This window comes from Neofelis nebulosa, chromosome 5, assembly GCF_028018385.1.
Source record: "Neofelis nebulosa isolate mNeoNeb1 chromosome 5, mNeoNeb1.pri, whole genome shotgun sequence".
Lineage (NCBI taxonomy): Eukaryota > Metazoa > Chordata > Mammalia > Carnivora > Felidae > Neofelis > Neofelis nebulosa.
The window spans coordinates 85,158,087-85,171,476 of record NC_080786.1 but is presented as its reverse complement, the minus strand read 5'-3'; the positions used below and the strand labels follow the sequence as shown (position 1 = coordinate 85,171,476).

At 52.9% G+C, this 13,390-nt stretch overlaps 1 protein-coding gene across 2 annotated transcripts; it reads left to right on the top strand.

The window, feature by feature from the left end:
• Positions 1-1,121: 1,121 nt before the first annotated feature.
• Positions 1,122-9,787, top strand: CPN2 (carboxypeptidase N subunit 2). Of its 2 annotated transcripts, none has more exons than XM_058730877.1 (2): positions 1,122-1,251; positions 7,832-9,787. In XM_058730877.1, the coding sequence occupies exon 2, from the start codon at positions 7,835-7,837 to the stop codon at positions 9,476-9,478; it is 1,644 nt and encodes a 547-aa protein (XP_058586860.1). In that variant the 5' UTR covers positions 1,122-1,251; positions 7,832-7,834; the 3' UTR covers positions 9,479-9,787. The 2 variants fall into 2 exon arrangements, with proteins under 2 accessions (XP_058586860.1, XP_058586861.1); XM_058730878.1 differs by having other exon boundaries at positions 1,123-1,251; positions 7,835-9,787.
• Positions 9,788-13,390: the final 3,603 nt, after the last annotated feature.

Genomic DNA, 13,390 nt, shown 5'->3' with positions numbered 1-13,390 from the left:
TGTAATATGTCTCTATTGAAAAATGTTTTCTTGCTACATTTTATCAGACCTTTGTGGTTTGGCTGATGAAATATTAGTTAATATTTGAAAAGGAGTGAGATAAATATTAATACCATGCAACGAATTTTAAAGTCAACAGTCTGCTTTGAATGGTAGACTGGACATTGAAAATCATCTGAGATTGCTTATCTGGGTCATGCCTTCACCCTGCATCCCTTAAAACATATACATGCTTGGGGCGTCTGGGTGGCTCAGTCGGTTAAGCATCCGACTTCGGCTCAGGTCGTGATCTCACAGTTCATGAGTTCGAGCCCCGCATCGGTCTCTGTGCTGACAGCTCAGAGCCTGGAGTCTGTTTCGGATTCTGTGTCTCCCTCTCTCTCTGCCCCTCCCCTGCTCATGTTGCATCTCTCTCCTTTAAAAATAAATAAACATTAAAAAAATAAAAAAACATATATATGCTCATATACACCCCCCACCCCCCTCCTGCCCCCTCCCCCCTCCCCCCTCCCCCCTCCTCCCCCTCCTCCCACACACAGTTTGCCTCATTCTGTAGCCCCTGGATGAACTTTTCTAAACAGGAAAACCACTGCCTCCCAAGGCCATGTCTTTCATCCTTGGCTAGCCCTGTGGTGAAAGCATGCCTCTCCATATTGGGCCCCAATCCACCGCCTTCTATCTTCTCCCTTTTTAACCCAGAAAGGCTTTAGAAAGTTGGTTTATGAAACAAACAGACAAACCAAGGAACCAGCCCACAGCCCTCTTAGAGTGTCTCCTGTCATTGATAGCCCAGCAGATGTCTGTGGCTGGCTGTTTGGCTGAGGTCAGGCTCCCATCACTGGCCTGGCCCTTCACCAGGAGAGGATGTAGGCGTGGACCCCCGGTCCTAGTCCTCACCTCGGGATAGGCCTATTGGAAACTTTCTAGGGCCTAGTGGATGCCCTGGGGTCCTCCTGCAGGTGCCAGGCCTGGGATCTTAGCCAGATTTTGGCCTCAGTGTGGATCTGTCCATGGAAACAGTTCAGGGTTATTTTGTAATCTTTAGAGGCCTTGTGCCAGATTCTATTCTCCTGTCCTGTGACCCTGGTGACATTCCGGGAACACTTAGGCCACGTGAGGGGAGGAACCACTGCCTGGAACTTTGATCTGTGCTGCCACTGCTGGGTTCATACTGATCACAGACCACACCAGACCCTTCTGCTCCACCGGAAGAGCCAGGGTGGCCGGTGTGCACCTGCTCAGCCCCTCACGGTAGGTCTCCTGGGATCTGTGGGGACATGGGAAGAATCTGGCCTCAGTCCCGGCTGTGGGGCACAAGAGGGGAAGGCCACTCTCCCAGGTTTCAGAGCATGTCCCCAACTCCAGGCAGGCTGCACTATCCATGCCCATGGGAGGAGAAGCCCCTGAAGTGCTCAGCTGGGTGGTCAGGTGTTGGCCTGAGGCAAGGCTTTCCTGAGATCAAAGTGACCCAGTCCCTGTGCTCTGGGGGCACATAGTGAACCGTGGGGATAAGCAGACAACCACATGCCCAGGTTTGTCTGGTTCCAGCCTCGCCTATGCCTTGTTAATGTCACCCTGGCATAATTATCCTTAGCTCCTGTTTTAGTCCTGGCTTAGTTGATAAAGTCTATAGTCCCTCTAGGAATAAAATACGTATGTATCTACCTTTTATTGAACATTTACTGTTGCCCAGGTACTGTGTTAAATGCTTTATATTTACTATCTAACTTACGCATTGAATACTAATTTTAACCCTGAGGGACGGGGTTATAATCATGCAGGGGAAAATGGAGGCTGGATGACCTGGCCAAGCCCACACAGCTTGTAGGTAGCAGTGTCAGAATTTGAACCCAGGTCACAGCCCCGGCAGAGCTCAAGTGCCCCCCAACTCCACTAAGCAGAAGGAACATAAGGCGTGATGTACAGGGTGCCACAAGCCACAGACACTTGTGGTTCAATTCAGCACACAGCACCTCGCCCGGGCTCAGCTCGGTGCTGGGGGCGCTCCGTCAGGTTGGACCCGCTGCAGAGGACAGAAGCCCAGCCCCCTGAGGCTCACAGTCAGATGGCTGCAAGTGATCAGAATTTAGAGCAGAGGAACCCAAGCGTTCCACTGAGGACGGGAATGGCCTGTGGGATCCCCAGGAGATGCAGTCAAGGAGGGCTTCCTGCAGGAGGTGTGACTTGCACGGTCTGGGGGTGCAGGCAGGATGGGGAGTCTTGGGGGCATTCTAAAATGAAAAGGGCTGTAGAAGCAGGAGTTAGAGGTGGCACCCTGTGGAAAGCGTTCGAGGAAACCCCGTGCTCAGTTCACAACTTGTCTGATTTCACAAGGCTGGCTATCTTCAAGAACACCATGGCAGCTGGGACACGGGCTCTTCCAGGCTTTTGCAGTGTAATTGCAAGGAGGGAGAGAAATCAAGGGAGCCCATTATGTGTTTGGAACTGTGCTGTGTGTTTTACAGGATAACCTGAATTTTTATAACTTTTGACCTTATATCAAAAGCCACTGGTTTGTTATATTTTTAGAATGTAAAACATACATGATAAAGCAAAAGGAAAAAAGTAAAATCACCCACAGTTCTATTTTTCAAAGATTACCCCAGCAAATACTTGGTGTACAATCTGAACTTTATCTAAGGGCCCACGGAGAGTCATTTCATTGACATAAAGATGTGGGTTGAAAGGCGCTGATTCTGAATAACAAAAGAAGCCCCCTATTATCTCTCAGGAAGCTTCAAGGGTTTTTGGAGCTGTGTCAAGAACCAGGATAAAGAGAGCAAATGTATATTTCTTTTTTGTTTTTTAATTTTTATTTAATTTTGAGAGACAGAGAGAGAGAGACAGAGTGAGAGTAGGGCAGGGGCAGAGAGAGAGAGAGAGGGAGACACGGAATCCGAAGCAGGCTCCAGGCTCTGAGTTGTTAGCACAGAGCCTGACACAGGGCTTGAACTCACAAACCCATGAGATCATGACCTGAGCTGAAGTCAGACGCTCAACTGACTGAGCCACCCAGGTGCCCCCAATTTTTTTATGTGTATTTTTTTTTTTTTTTTTTGAGAGAGAGAGAAAGAAAGAACACAAGTGGGGAAGGGGCAGAGTGAGACAGAGACACGGCGTCTGAAGCAGGCTCCAGGTTCAGAGCTGTCAGCACAGAGGCCAACCCAGGGCTCGAACCACAAATGTATATTTCTTATATCATCATGTCACTTACCTTACGTCATTACCAGTTCTCTTACGCGATTACCACACTAACTGTAACAAAGCCTTAATTTAGGTAGTAGTGTTACTATCGTGACTGTTCTCAATTTACGAGTGCCGAAACTGTCCCCGAGGGGCTACTCCCCTGCCTGGGACACAGTGGACAGCAGGGTGGGGAGGGCCGGCTGGCTGGGGTGGAGGCAGGAGCCCAGAAAAGGAGGCTGGGATCCAGGAAGTGGCAGGCTTTCCCTGGGGACCAGGATGAAGCAGTCGGTGGCTCCAACCTCTGAAGCCCCTCTTGCTGCTCTCAGATGCCCTGGGGCCTAAGAGGCAGAAGGCAGCCCTGTTGGCCATGCAGACACCAGTGTCGACATCTCTGAGTATAGCAGTAGCCGCTGGGGGTTTGGGGCTGGGGCTCTGGGCTCCCATCACCCTCTGGAAAGAGTGAGGGTTGGCTTTGTGGTGGATGAGAGACTGGCTTGTGGCACACACAGAAATGTATCAACCCAAAAGCAACTTGAGAAGAGGAAAAAGTTCATCTGCGAGCAGTGAACCGCCCTCCCTGCCCCCACCAAAGCCAGACTTCCTTGGCTTGCTAAAGGCATGGAACAGTTTTTGTGGGCATTGGCTGGTCTCTGCATCAATGCAGAGGTGGTTTCTCGGATGAGAAGCAGGAATCTTCTGGCTGCCGCCCCACAGTCCCTTCTGGTACCAGGCTCCATGGTGCCTAGGCAGGGGCACTTCCCATCTCCAGAGCCCCTGGTGACCTGCTCTTAAGGGCAGTTGAAGAAGGGGCCCAAGTCCAGGGCATCCTAGCCAGAGCCATCAAAATCTGTGCTCTTCTAAACCAAGGACAAAGCAATTACATGTTTCCCTTGGCTGGGAGGAAAGAGCCAGAAAAAGTGCTACAGAGAGGCATCTTGCTGGTCCATAAATGGAGTGGTTGGACGATCCATCAGGTTTTCCATAGCTAACTTCTGTGACCACTTCAGAACAAAGCTGGGACTGGCCTGAACTCAGAATAATCAGAGTCATTAATGCTCTGTTGCTGAACACTCACTGTGGGCAGGGCTCTGAGTTTGTAGCTTTCAACACATTTTCTCATTCAATCCTCAGAACAACTCCATGAGGAAGGTAGTATTGAAGCTTGCTGGTTTGAAGATTAGGACCTTGAAGCACAGAGAGGTTAAGTAATTCAGCCAAGGCCACACAGCTAATGAGGGATGGAGACAGGATTTGAACCCATGCTGTCTGACTCCAGAGCACAAACTCTTAGCCATTCTAGAGTGGTGACAATGAGTCTCGGGCTGAGAGTGGATCGTTTGGAAGTGGTCAGTGTTCCACACCTTCACTGTGAGTGCCATCCCCTGCTTCCTCCAACCCCCCCCAGACCGGGGCTCTTTCTTTCCTGAACTTCAGAGGCCCTGTTCTGGCCCTCTTCCCACCATGACACCTCCAAGGGGTGAGAAGTTTGCAAAACCATAGGGACATAGCCATCCGGAGGCTATGCCCCTATTTTATTTTATTTTATTTTATTATTTTATTTTATATTTTATTATTATTTTTTATTTTTTAGAAAAGGAGGGGAGAGAGTGTGCGTGAAAGCAGATGAAGGGCAGAGGGAGAGAGAATCTCAGACAAGCTCCATGCCCAGCATAGAGCCTGATGCTGGGCTCGATCTCATGACCACGAGATCATGACCTGAGCCGAAATCAACACTTAGATACGTAACCGACTGAGCCCCCCAGACCCCCCGGTGCCCACATTTGAAATCATGCTTCAGGTACCCAGGGGCCACGGCTCATGTGGGCTGCCTTCCCAGGTCCATTTTCACTATGCTGATTATGTCACGGGAGTGCATGCCCTTAGGGATCTGGGGACAGACAGCACGTGAGGTCCCTTGTATATATTCACTCCAGGGCCTTCATGTCCATACTAGTGGAAGTCTTTCTGGAAACTGCCTTTGAGAACCAAAGACTAAAGGGGTTTGCAAGGAAGGATACTGGCGCAGTATGCGTTTTTATGCATTATGGCACGTTTAACATAAAAATTGTTCTCCTCTCTTACTCTCTGGAGGGGAAGCTTTCGAGTCTGCTCTCACGGCCTGGCTGATGGTCATTCACTTGGGCTTGAACCATGCTAGGGAAGGGCAAATCTACCTCCCACGCTGCTGATACCAGTGATGAAGCGTTTGGGGCCACAAACCCTAACCAAGTCCACAGTAAGTCAGCACCGTGCTGGACGCTGAGCACAGAGATGAGCAGCCTCATCTCACAAAAAAGGACAGCCATGAAAGGCCACCGTTCTGGAGGGCCCAGCTAGCTGTCAAGATGGAGAAGCAACCACCAGGCACCTCATTCCTGGGCTCAAGGAAGTCTTCTGTCAGGATCCCTAGGGGCAGCCTGGGTGGGGGTGGGGCAGTGGCTGCCTCATCCTTCTCCAGAACCTCTGCTTCTTATCCGTATCCTATACGTACGACCTCAAGAGAATAAAGTCTTGTGCTCAAGCTGAACTCTGTAACCGCTGGTCTAAGCCTTGTAGCACCAGGGGGCACACGCTTGTCTGACGCTTGTTACTTTCCCGCCTGTGCCTGAGTGGCAGGCAGGCGCAGTTACTATGTGTCCTTCCCGGCCACCTCCTGTGGCCGACTCAGTGTCTATGCAAGCATCAGAGGAGCCTCAAGGGAGGTATGCACTTTCTGCGGGACAAATGGTCCCTTCTCTATTGATTCGGCAGAAAAGTTCCTGGAAAAACTGAGTTATTGAGTGTCTGAATGGGGGGAGGGTATAGGGGGCTTTTGTAAACACTGTGTTTGCAAACGGAGCCCTTTGGCCAGAAGTGGAATCTTGGGATGGAAGAGGCAGCCAGCAGAGGGCAGCAGAGAAGCAGCCAGCAAAGAGGCCGTTGGGGTCCAGATTCTCCAAAACCAAGCCAATTGTGAGTGCTTACTGGGGACAGGTTGTTTCTGTATTTCTTCCTTCTCCCTTGTCTCTTTTCTTCCTTCCTCTCTCCCTTCCTAACTTCTTTTCTGTCTTTTTTGGTAAAGTCAAATGTATTCTGTCTAAAGGGCATTCTGCTCTTCCCACTCTTTCGGTGTTTAAAAGAGTAATGATGTAATGATGAGTAATGATGCAAGGTGGCTTGTAACCTTGAACCATAACATACTTTATTAATTTCTCATTCCATGTTAGACACTGGCCTAAAATTTTGCTTATTTGTTCTGATTGAGTTCTCGCAATTCCCCTGACATGGTAGGCACTACAGATGAAGTAAGACGCCCACGGTCCCACAGCTAGAATGTGATGGAGCTTGTATTCAAACTCATGGAGCTTGGGCCACTACAAGCCATGGAAACGATGGGTGGGGGGCTTAGCAACCTGGAGGGGGGGCGGGTTGCACACCCCCTAATGGGGCAACAAAGCCCCAGTCGGTCTTGTCATGTAGGAATGTGAGCCCACAGCCCCTAAATCATCCTGAAATCTGGACTTTAAAAAAAAAAATCTTTTTTAATGTTTATTTATTTTTGAAGGAGAGAAAGAGCGTGAGCAGGGGAGGGGCAGAGAGAGAGAGGGAGACACAGAACCTGAAGCAGGCTCCAGGCTCTGAGCTGTCAGCACAGAGCCTGACGCGGGGCTCGAACCCACGAACTGCGAGATCACGACCCGGGCTGAAGTCAGATGCTTAACCGACTGAGCCACCCAGGGGCCCCCTGAAATCTGGACTTTTAATGTGAGATTCCTCCATGTTTACATGTTGGCTGATAGTTCACATACAAAACAGACTGAACCCTAAAACACACTTATGACCCGCAGCGCCAATCCAATCCTGTGGTTGGATGCTGGCATTAAAATTTTTTTTTTAGTTAACTAAAAACTCAGTCCTCTTCCCTTGAAAACAGAAACTTACTGGTCTGTGGAATCCCTGCAGCTGGGACCCTCTTTGTCCACACAATGTTGGAGAGTTCCAGGGGCTCCGAGGTGGGGGGCACAGGCAGGTGGGCAGGAGAGCACTGGGCAGCCATAGTGAGGAGCACGGATCATTCGAGGTAAGAACTTGTCTTGTCCCTTCTGCTGCTCTCACCCTCGGCGGATGCACAGGAGCAGATGGTGAAATCTCCTCATAATTAGGGTCCGAAATGTGCTGAGGTCTGAAAGCTCAGGAAGAGTTACGGTTTAAAGATTTCCAACTCACTAATAATCTGCCCATATTTGACCCATGACCTTAAAAAATTCCATGGGCAAAAATACCCATGCTCTCCTTACACCCTGTCTTTCATGCCTTTTTATCCCATTTCTGCCCTTTCTTTCATCTGGAAAGAGCATGGGAAGTCCCAGAGGCCTGGGTCGCTGTCCTGCCACTAACCTGCAGGGTGACTGGGCAAAGGCCACATGACACCCGCATTGTCAGGAGGTCAGAATGCTGGTCCTGCTGACCTCACGAGGCTGCCAGAGGCAGTATGGGAACAACCACTGAAAACACAAACGGCTGCCCCAACGGGTGGCCTCCCTGACAGCTGATCCCCGTCCCTGCCCCCACCCCCGGGTCTTCTGGCTGACCCAGCGGTGTGCTGGCCACCATGCTGCCCTGCCCTTAAGGCGTCACTTCTGTTTTCTCTTCCCATTGGGGTCAGGAGATGCTGCCCAGAGCCTGGCTACCCTGGGCCTGCCTCCTGCTCCTGGCCAGGCACGCCCAGCCCTGCCCGGAGGGGTGTGACTGTTTCATCGGGGAGGTGTTCTGCTCTGATGAGGGGCTGGCTGCCATCCCGCCAGACCTCCCACCACACGCCACAGACGTCATCTTCGTAGAGACCTCGTTCGCCACGGTGGGAGCTGGGGCCTTCAGCGGCAGCCCCAACCTGACCAAGGTGGTCTTCCTCAACACGCAGCTCCGCCACTTGGGGCCGGACGCCTTTGGGGGGCTGCCCAGGCTCCAGGACCTGGAGATCACTGGCAGCGTCTTCTCCAACCTCAGCACCGACACCTTCTCCAACCTGACCTCGCTGGGCAAGTTCACCCTCAACTTCAACATGCTGGAGGCCCTGCCCGATGGCCTCTTCCACCAAATGGGCGCCCTGGAGTCTCTCCAGCTGCAAGGCAACCGGCTCCAGAGCCTGCCCGGGAGGCTCTTCTGGCCCCTGGCCTGTCTGAAGACCCTCAACCTTGCTCAGAACCTGCTGGCCCGGCTGCCCGAGGAGCTGTTCGACCCCCTCGGCAGCCTGCAGACCCTGAGGCTCAGCAGCAACGCGCTCTCCAGCCTGCCCCAGGGCGTGTTTGACAAACTGGGCTGCCTCCAGGAGCTCTTCCTGGACGGCAACTCCATCTCCGAGCTGCCGCCCACGGTGTTTTCGGGGCTGTTCCGTCTGGAGAAGCTGTGGCTGCAGCACAACACCATCAGGCACCTGCCCGGCTCCGTCTTCTCCTCCCTGGGCCGCCTGACCTTCCTGAACTTGCAGGGGAACGCGCTGCGGACGCTGCCCGCCGGCCTCTTCGCTCACACCCCCGCCCTGGTCAGCCTGTCTCTGTCCTACAACCAGCTGGAGGCTGTCGGCGAGGGCACCTTTGCCAACCTGTCCAGCCTCGGTTCCCTCACGCTCTCGCACAACGCCATCGCCTGTCTCCCCGCCGGCGTCTTCAGAGACCTGGAGGGGCTGGTCAAGCTCTACCTGGGCAGCAACAACCTGACAGCCTTGCACCCAGCCGTCTTCCAGAACCTGTCCAAGCTTGAGCTGCTCAGTCTCTCCAGGAACCTGCTGACCACGCTCCCCGAGGGCATCTTTGACACCAACTACAACCTGTTCAACCTGGCCCTGCACGGCAACCCCTGGCAGTGCGACTGCCACCTGGCTTACCTCTTCAGCTGGCTGAACCAGTACAGCGACCGGCTCTTCAACATCCAGACCTACTGTGCGGGCCCCGCCTACCTGAAGGGCCAGGTGTTGCCCGCCCTAAAGGAGGAACAGCTGGTGTGTCCCGTCACCCGGGACCGCTTGGGCATCCAGGCCCCGAGGATGGAGGACAGGGAGCCCGGGGAAAGCTGGGATCTGGTAGCGGAGGAGAGGGCAGCTGGGAGCCGGTGCACCTACAGCAACCCCGAGGGCACCGTGGTGCTCGCTTGCGACGAGACCCGGTGTCGCTGGCTGAACATCCAGCTGTCCCCGAGGCAGGGGTCGGGCTCCCCAGGACTGACTCACAATGCCAGTCAGGAGTGGGACCTGAGGTCGAGCTGCGGCTCCGTGAGGCTCACTGTGTCTATCGAGGCTCGGCCCGGGGGAGACTAAGTATAGGGTCACCAAGCCTGGAGCCTGCATGGATGACCCCGGGGCCTGACCAGGTGGGAGGTGGGGGCGGAGGGGGAGCTGGTGCTTTGCTTTTTCAGAGGGACGGAGCTACATCTCCAAGGGAGAAGAGGCCACGCGGCCAGCTCCACCAGCCAGGGTCCCCTCGTCCTCCTCCTCCTCTTCCATGATTACCACCCCAGCTCAGAGGCTGAGAGACCTACTGAGACCTGCCTCTGCCTTCCTCAAGCTTTGCAAAGCAGCCGTTAAAGCTGCACCATGGTCTGGAGAATAAAAGAACATTCTCCCTGGTGTTTCTTGATCCTCTAATACCCATCTCACTCTCATCCTGCCCTGAGGTTCCGGAACCTCCAGTCCACGTCCACAGCACAGAAGCTACCCTCTTTGGACATCCAGATGTCCAAAGGCCAGATGTCCCTTTCCATCTCTCTCCCTGGAAATTTGTTTTTCATTGACACTGAGGAAAACAAAGGAGGTGATAGAAGCAGGAGTGACCGGAAGGTTTAGGGGCAGAAGCGTGACTGCTGTGCGGGGCACTTGTGTCATTAGAGGCCACCTCTGGCAGCATGGCCGGGAGAAACCAGGATGAATGGTGCCTCAGGAGAGCAGACACGAGCTGTCTGGCTCTCCCCACACCAAGCCCGCTGCCCCTCACGTCCAGCAGACGACGGGGCTGCTCCTTGAGGAGGAAGGGAGGAGGGGGCATGAACTGGGTGGCCTGGCACGGAGGTGCTTCGGTTCTTAGCTTTCTGATGGCATCTGACGCCGTGGGCCACTCGTTCATCGCAGTGCTTCTCTGGTTTGCTTATAGCCCTGGCCACTCTTCAGCCCCCCGGCCACCTCTTCCATGCTGCTGCCCTGATGGTCAGCCTCCCTGGGGAATCTCATGCATGTCCCTGGGGTCCGATGCATGATGACCTAAATCTTCATCCCGGGCTCCCGTCTTTCTGGCCCCCTGACGAGATATTATACTTCCCATGTACAATCATGCAGCCACAAACATGTGTAGACCAAACCCTGTCCCCAGTTCCTCCCGGATTCCCATGGAGCAGATTGCCAAGGCCAGGGGCTGAGCGTGTTCTCCAGTCTCTGCTCGGCCTTGATCTCCATGGCCTACCAGTTGGTGGATGCCCATGAGTACCCCTCTCGCCATTTCTCCCTCCCCCATTCCCAGCCCAGGGAACCACAGTGCAGCGTCTTACCTGGTTCTCTGTGTGTAGTGCGGATGGGTCTGAGAGAACCGCTCGGTGGGGGAGGGAGAAATGAATCTGACGTATGGCAGGCCCTCCAGGAACTCACTTGAGGTCTGGTGGGAGAGATCAGACGAGGGGGCATGTGAGTGGAGTGACTCCCAGCTTTCTCTCCTGGGTGGCGGGGAGGACAGCGAAACCATTAACCAAGGACAGGAACAGATTTGGGGGACGGGAGGAGCAAGAGGTCAGTTGCAGACAAGGAAGTGGAATTCCTCCTTCATGTCCAGGGATGCCCTTTTAAAAAACGTGCTTCCGGGGCGCCTGGGTGGCTCAGTTGGTTGAGCGTCCGACTTCAGCTCAGGTCACGATCTCATGGTCCGTGAGTTTGAGCTCCGCATCAGGCTCTGGGCTGATGGCTCCGAGCCTGGAGCCTGCTTCCGATTCTGTGTCTCCCTCTCTCTCTGCCCCTCCCCCGTTCATGCTCTGTCTCTCTCTGTCTCAAAAACAAATAAATGTTAAAAAAAAAAAAAAAAAAAAGCGTGCTTCCTGGGGCACCTGGGTGTCTCAGTCAGTTAAGCGTCCAACTCTGGATTTCGGCTCTGGTCATGATCTCACAGTTTGTGGGATCGAGTCCTGCATCGGGCTCTGTGCTGACAGTGCAGAGCTTGCTTGGGATTTTTTCTCTCCCTCTCTCTCTGCCCCTTCTCAGGGGCTTCTCATGCCTTCTCTCTTTCAACACAAATAAATAAACTTAAAAAAAATTAAATTAAAAAAACCCCACACTTCCTGAGGCTCAGATCAAAATCACAATAGATTCTAAGGTGATGGAAGATAGAGTTCAGCAGATTTGCCGGAGGAACAGACTCTCTCCCAAATTTACCGGGTTCAGTTCCCAGAAGCATTTGGTTTCATAATCCCAATCGGTCCTCCAAGGCTGGGGAACCCTGCCATCCCAGAAAGACTGAGGCCCTGGGTGTCTGACAGCCGTGTAACACCAGCCCCAGGCTGCTGGCACAGCCCAGGCTGGAGGCCTGGCTGCGTTAGACTGCTGGCGGCCATCAGGGGGTGACATTATTTGGGTAAAGCATCGTCACACCTAGCATATCTGGTGCTTCACAAACCTCCATCCAATGAATGAGCTACAGCCCAGGGTCCAAACTGTCATGCGTTGATGGCCAGAGATAAAGGAACAAAATAATCAAGCGGACATTTCTCTTAATTATATTTTCCTCCAAACTAAAACTCTTTATTCAATTAAAGTATAATCACTTCTGTCTGTGCTGAATGATGCTGGGGAAAGAGCACTGGCTGGCGGCCAGGGGCTGTGCGGTCTGGGCAAGCTGCTTGCTCCCCCTCCTGGCTATGTGACTGACCCCAGATGCACCGTGTTCTTTCGTGTAGGACTGTTGGATTCTGCAAATAAACAAACCTATACATGTTGCGTGGGACATACTTATACTACACAACAACTGGTAGTTTATCTGGAATCCAAATTTAACTCGGTATCCAGTGTTTTATCTGGCGACCCAACCACATGATGAATGTTGGGAAAACAGTGGGGCAGAGGTGGTGGGGAGCGGATGGTTCTCCTCAGGGCCAGAGGGAGACCAGGGCTGAGTCTGCAGTGGTAGGAGTCCTGACCACTGACCACAGGACCTTGCCGGGAAGCAGGAGGTGTGAGCTTTCCCTCCAGCTCAGCCGGGGGGAAGCAGAGAAGAGGCTCCGAGTGTGCCACACCCCCCAACCGTCCTCATGCCCTGCTGTCTGTCCCTTGTGGAGCCGTCCCAGTCTGAGGCAGCAGTAAAGCTTTTGATGGGTTCTGGGATAGAAATCAGGATACTTGACTCCCCCCACTTCCTTAACCTTCAGCCTCTGGCACATCATGGAGCCTCTCTGGGCCTTTCCTCAGCTATACAAAGGAGTTTGGTTCTCAATGTGGATTGAACCTCAGAATCACCTGGGGAGGTTAAGCAAACCCCAACAGCGGGTACCTGGGCCCCACTTCCAGAGATTCTGATTCAGGTGGCCTCGGGCTGACCCAGGTACCTGTTTCATTTTTAGTTCCTGCAGGGACCCTAATGCTCAGCCAAAGGTTGAAAACTCGGGCTTGATTTTGTCCTGTCCTGGGTCTCACAGCTATTTGTAGCTACACTCGAGGCAGTCAGACCCACCTCCTGTGATGCTCCGGATGAATTCAGGAATGAAACAAGCCCCAAAGCTGCATGTAAAAATATTTCATAGGGTTTTTTTTTTCTCGTTGGTGTTTTTTTTATTTCACCATCCTCCTGCCCCTGGTAGATTTTGAACAAACAAGCTGGATGCATGGTGCCTTGTTTTCCTGAAGTACAGGAAAGGCTAAATCGTCCCAAAGCACCTCCTTCCAACAGGCGGGGCCCCTCACCCTGATGTCTTGAACCTTCCACAGTTCAGTGGTTCCCTGCCACTTGCTCGCAGTGTACTCTTGGGCAAGTTACCGTAGCTCTCTGTGCCTCGGTTTCCTCATCCATCCTGTTTATCACCGGCACAGTGCTATCATTGGTGAAGAGAAAATAAGTGCATTCATGTAAGGTGGCCAGAGCAATGACACGTGGGCTCCCAGGAATGCTATCTGTTATTATTATTTCTAGAGAAGTGTGGTGGGTGTGGCAGGAGGCAAGAACTGGCCAACCTGTTTCCACTGGTGTTTCTGGGAGGCCATTAA

Excerpts from the sequence above, each read along its gene's own strand:
- CPN2 (XM_058730877.1), top strand. The coding sequence starts at position 7,835 with ATGCTGCCCAGAGCCTGGCTACCCTGGGCCTGCCTCCTGCTCCTGGCC.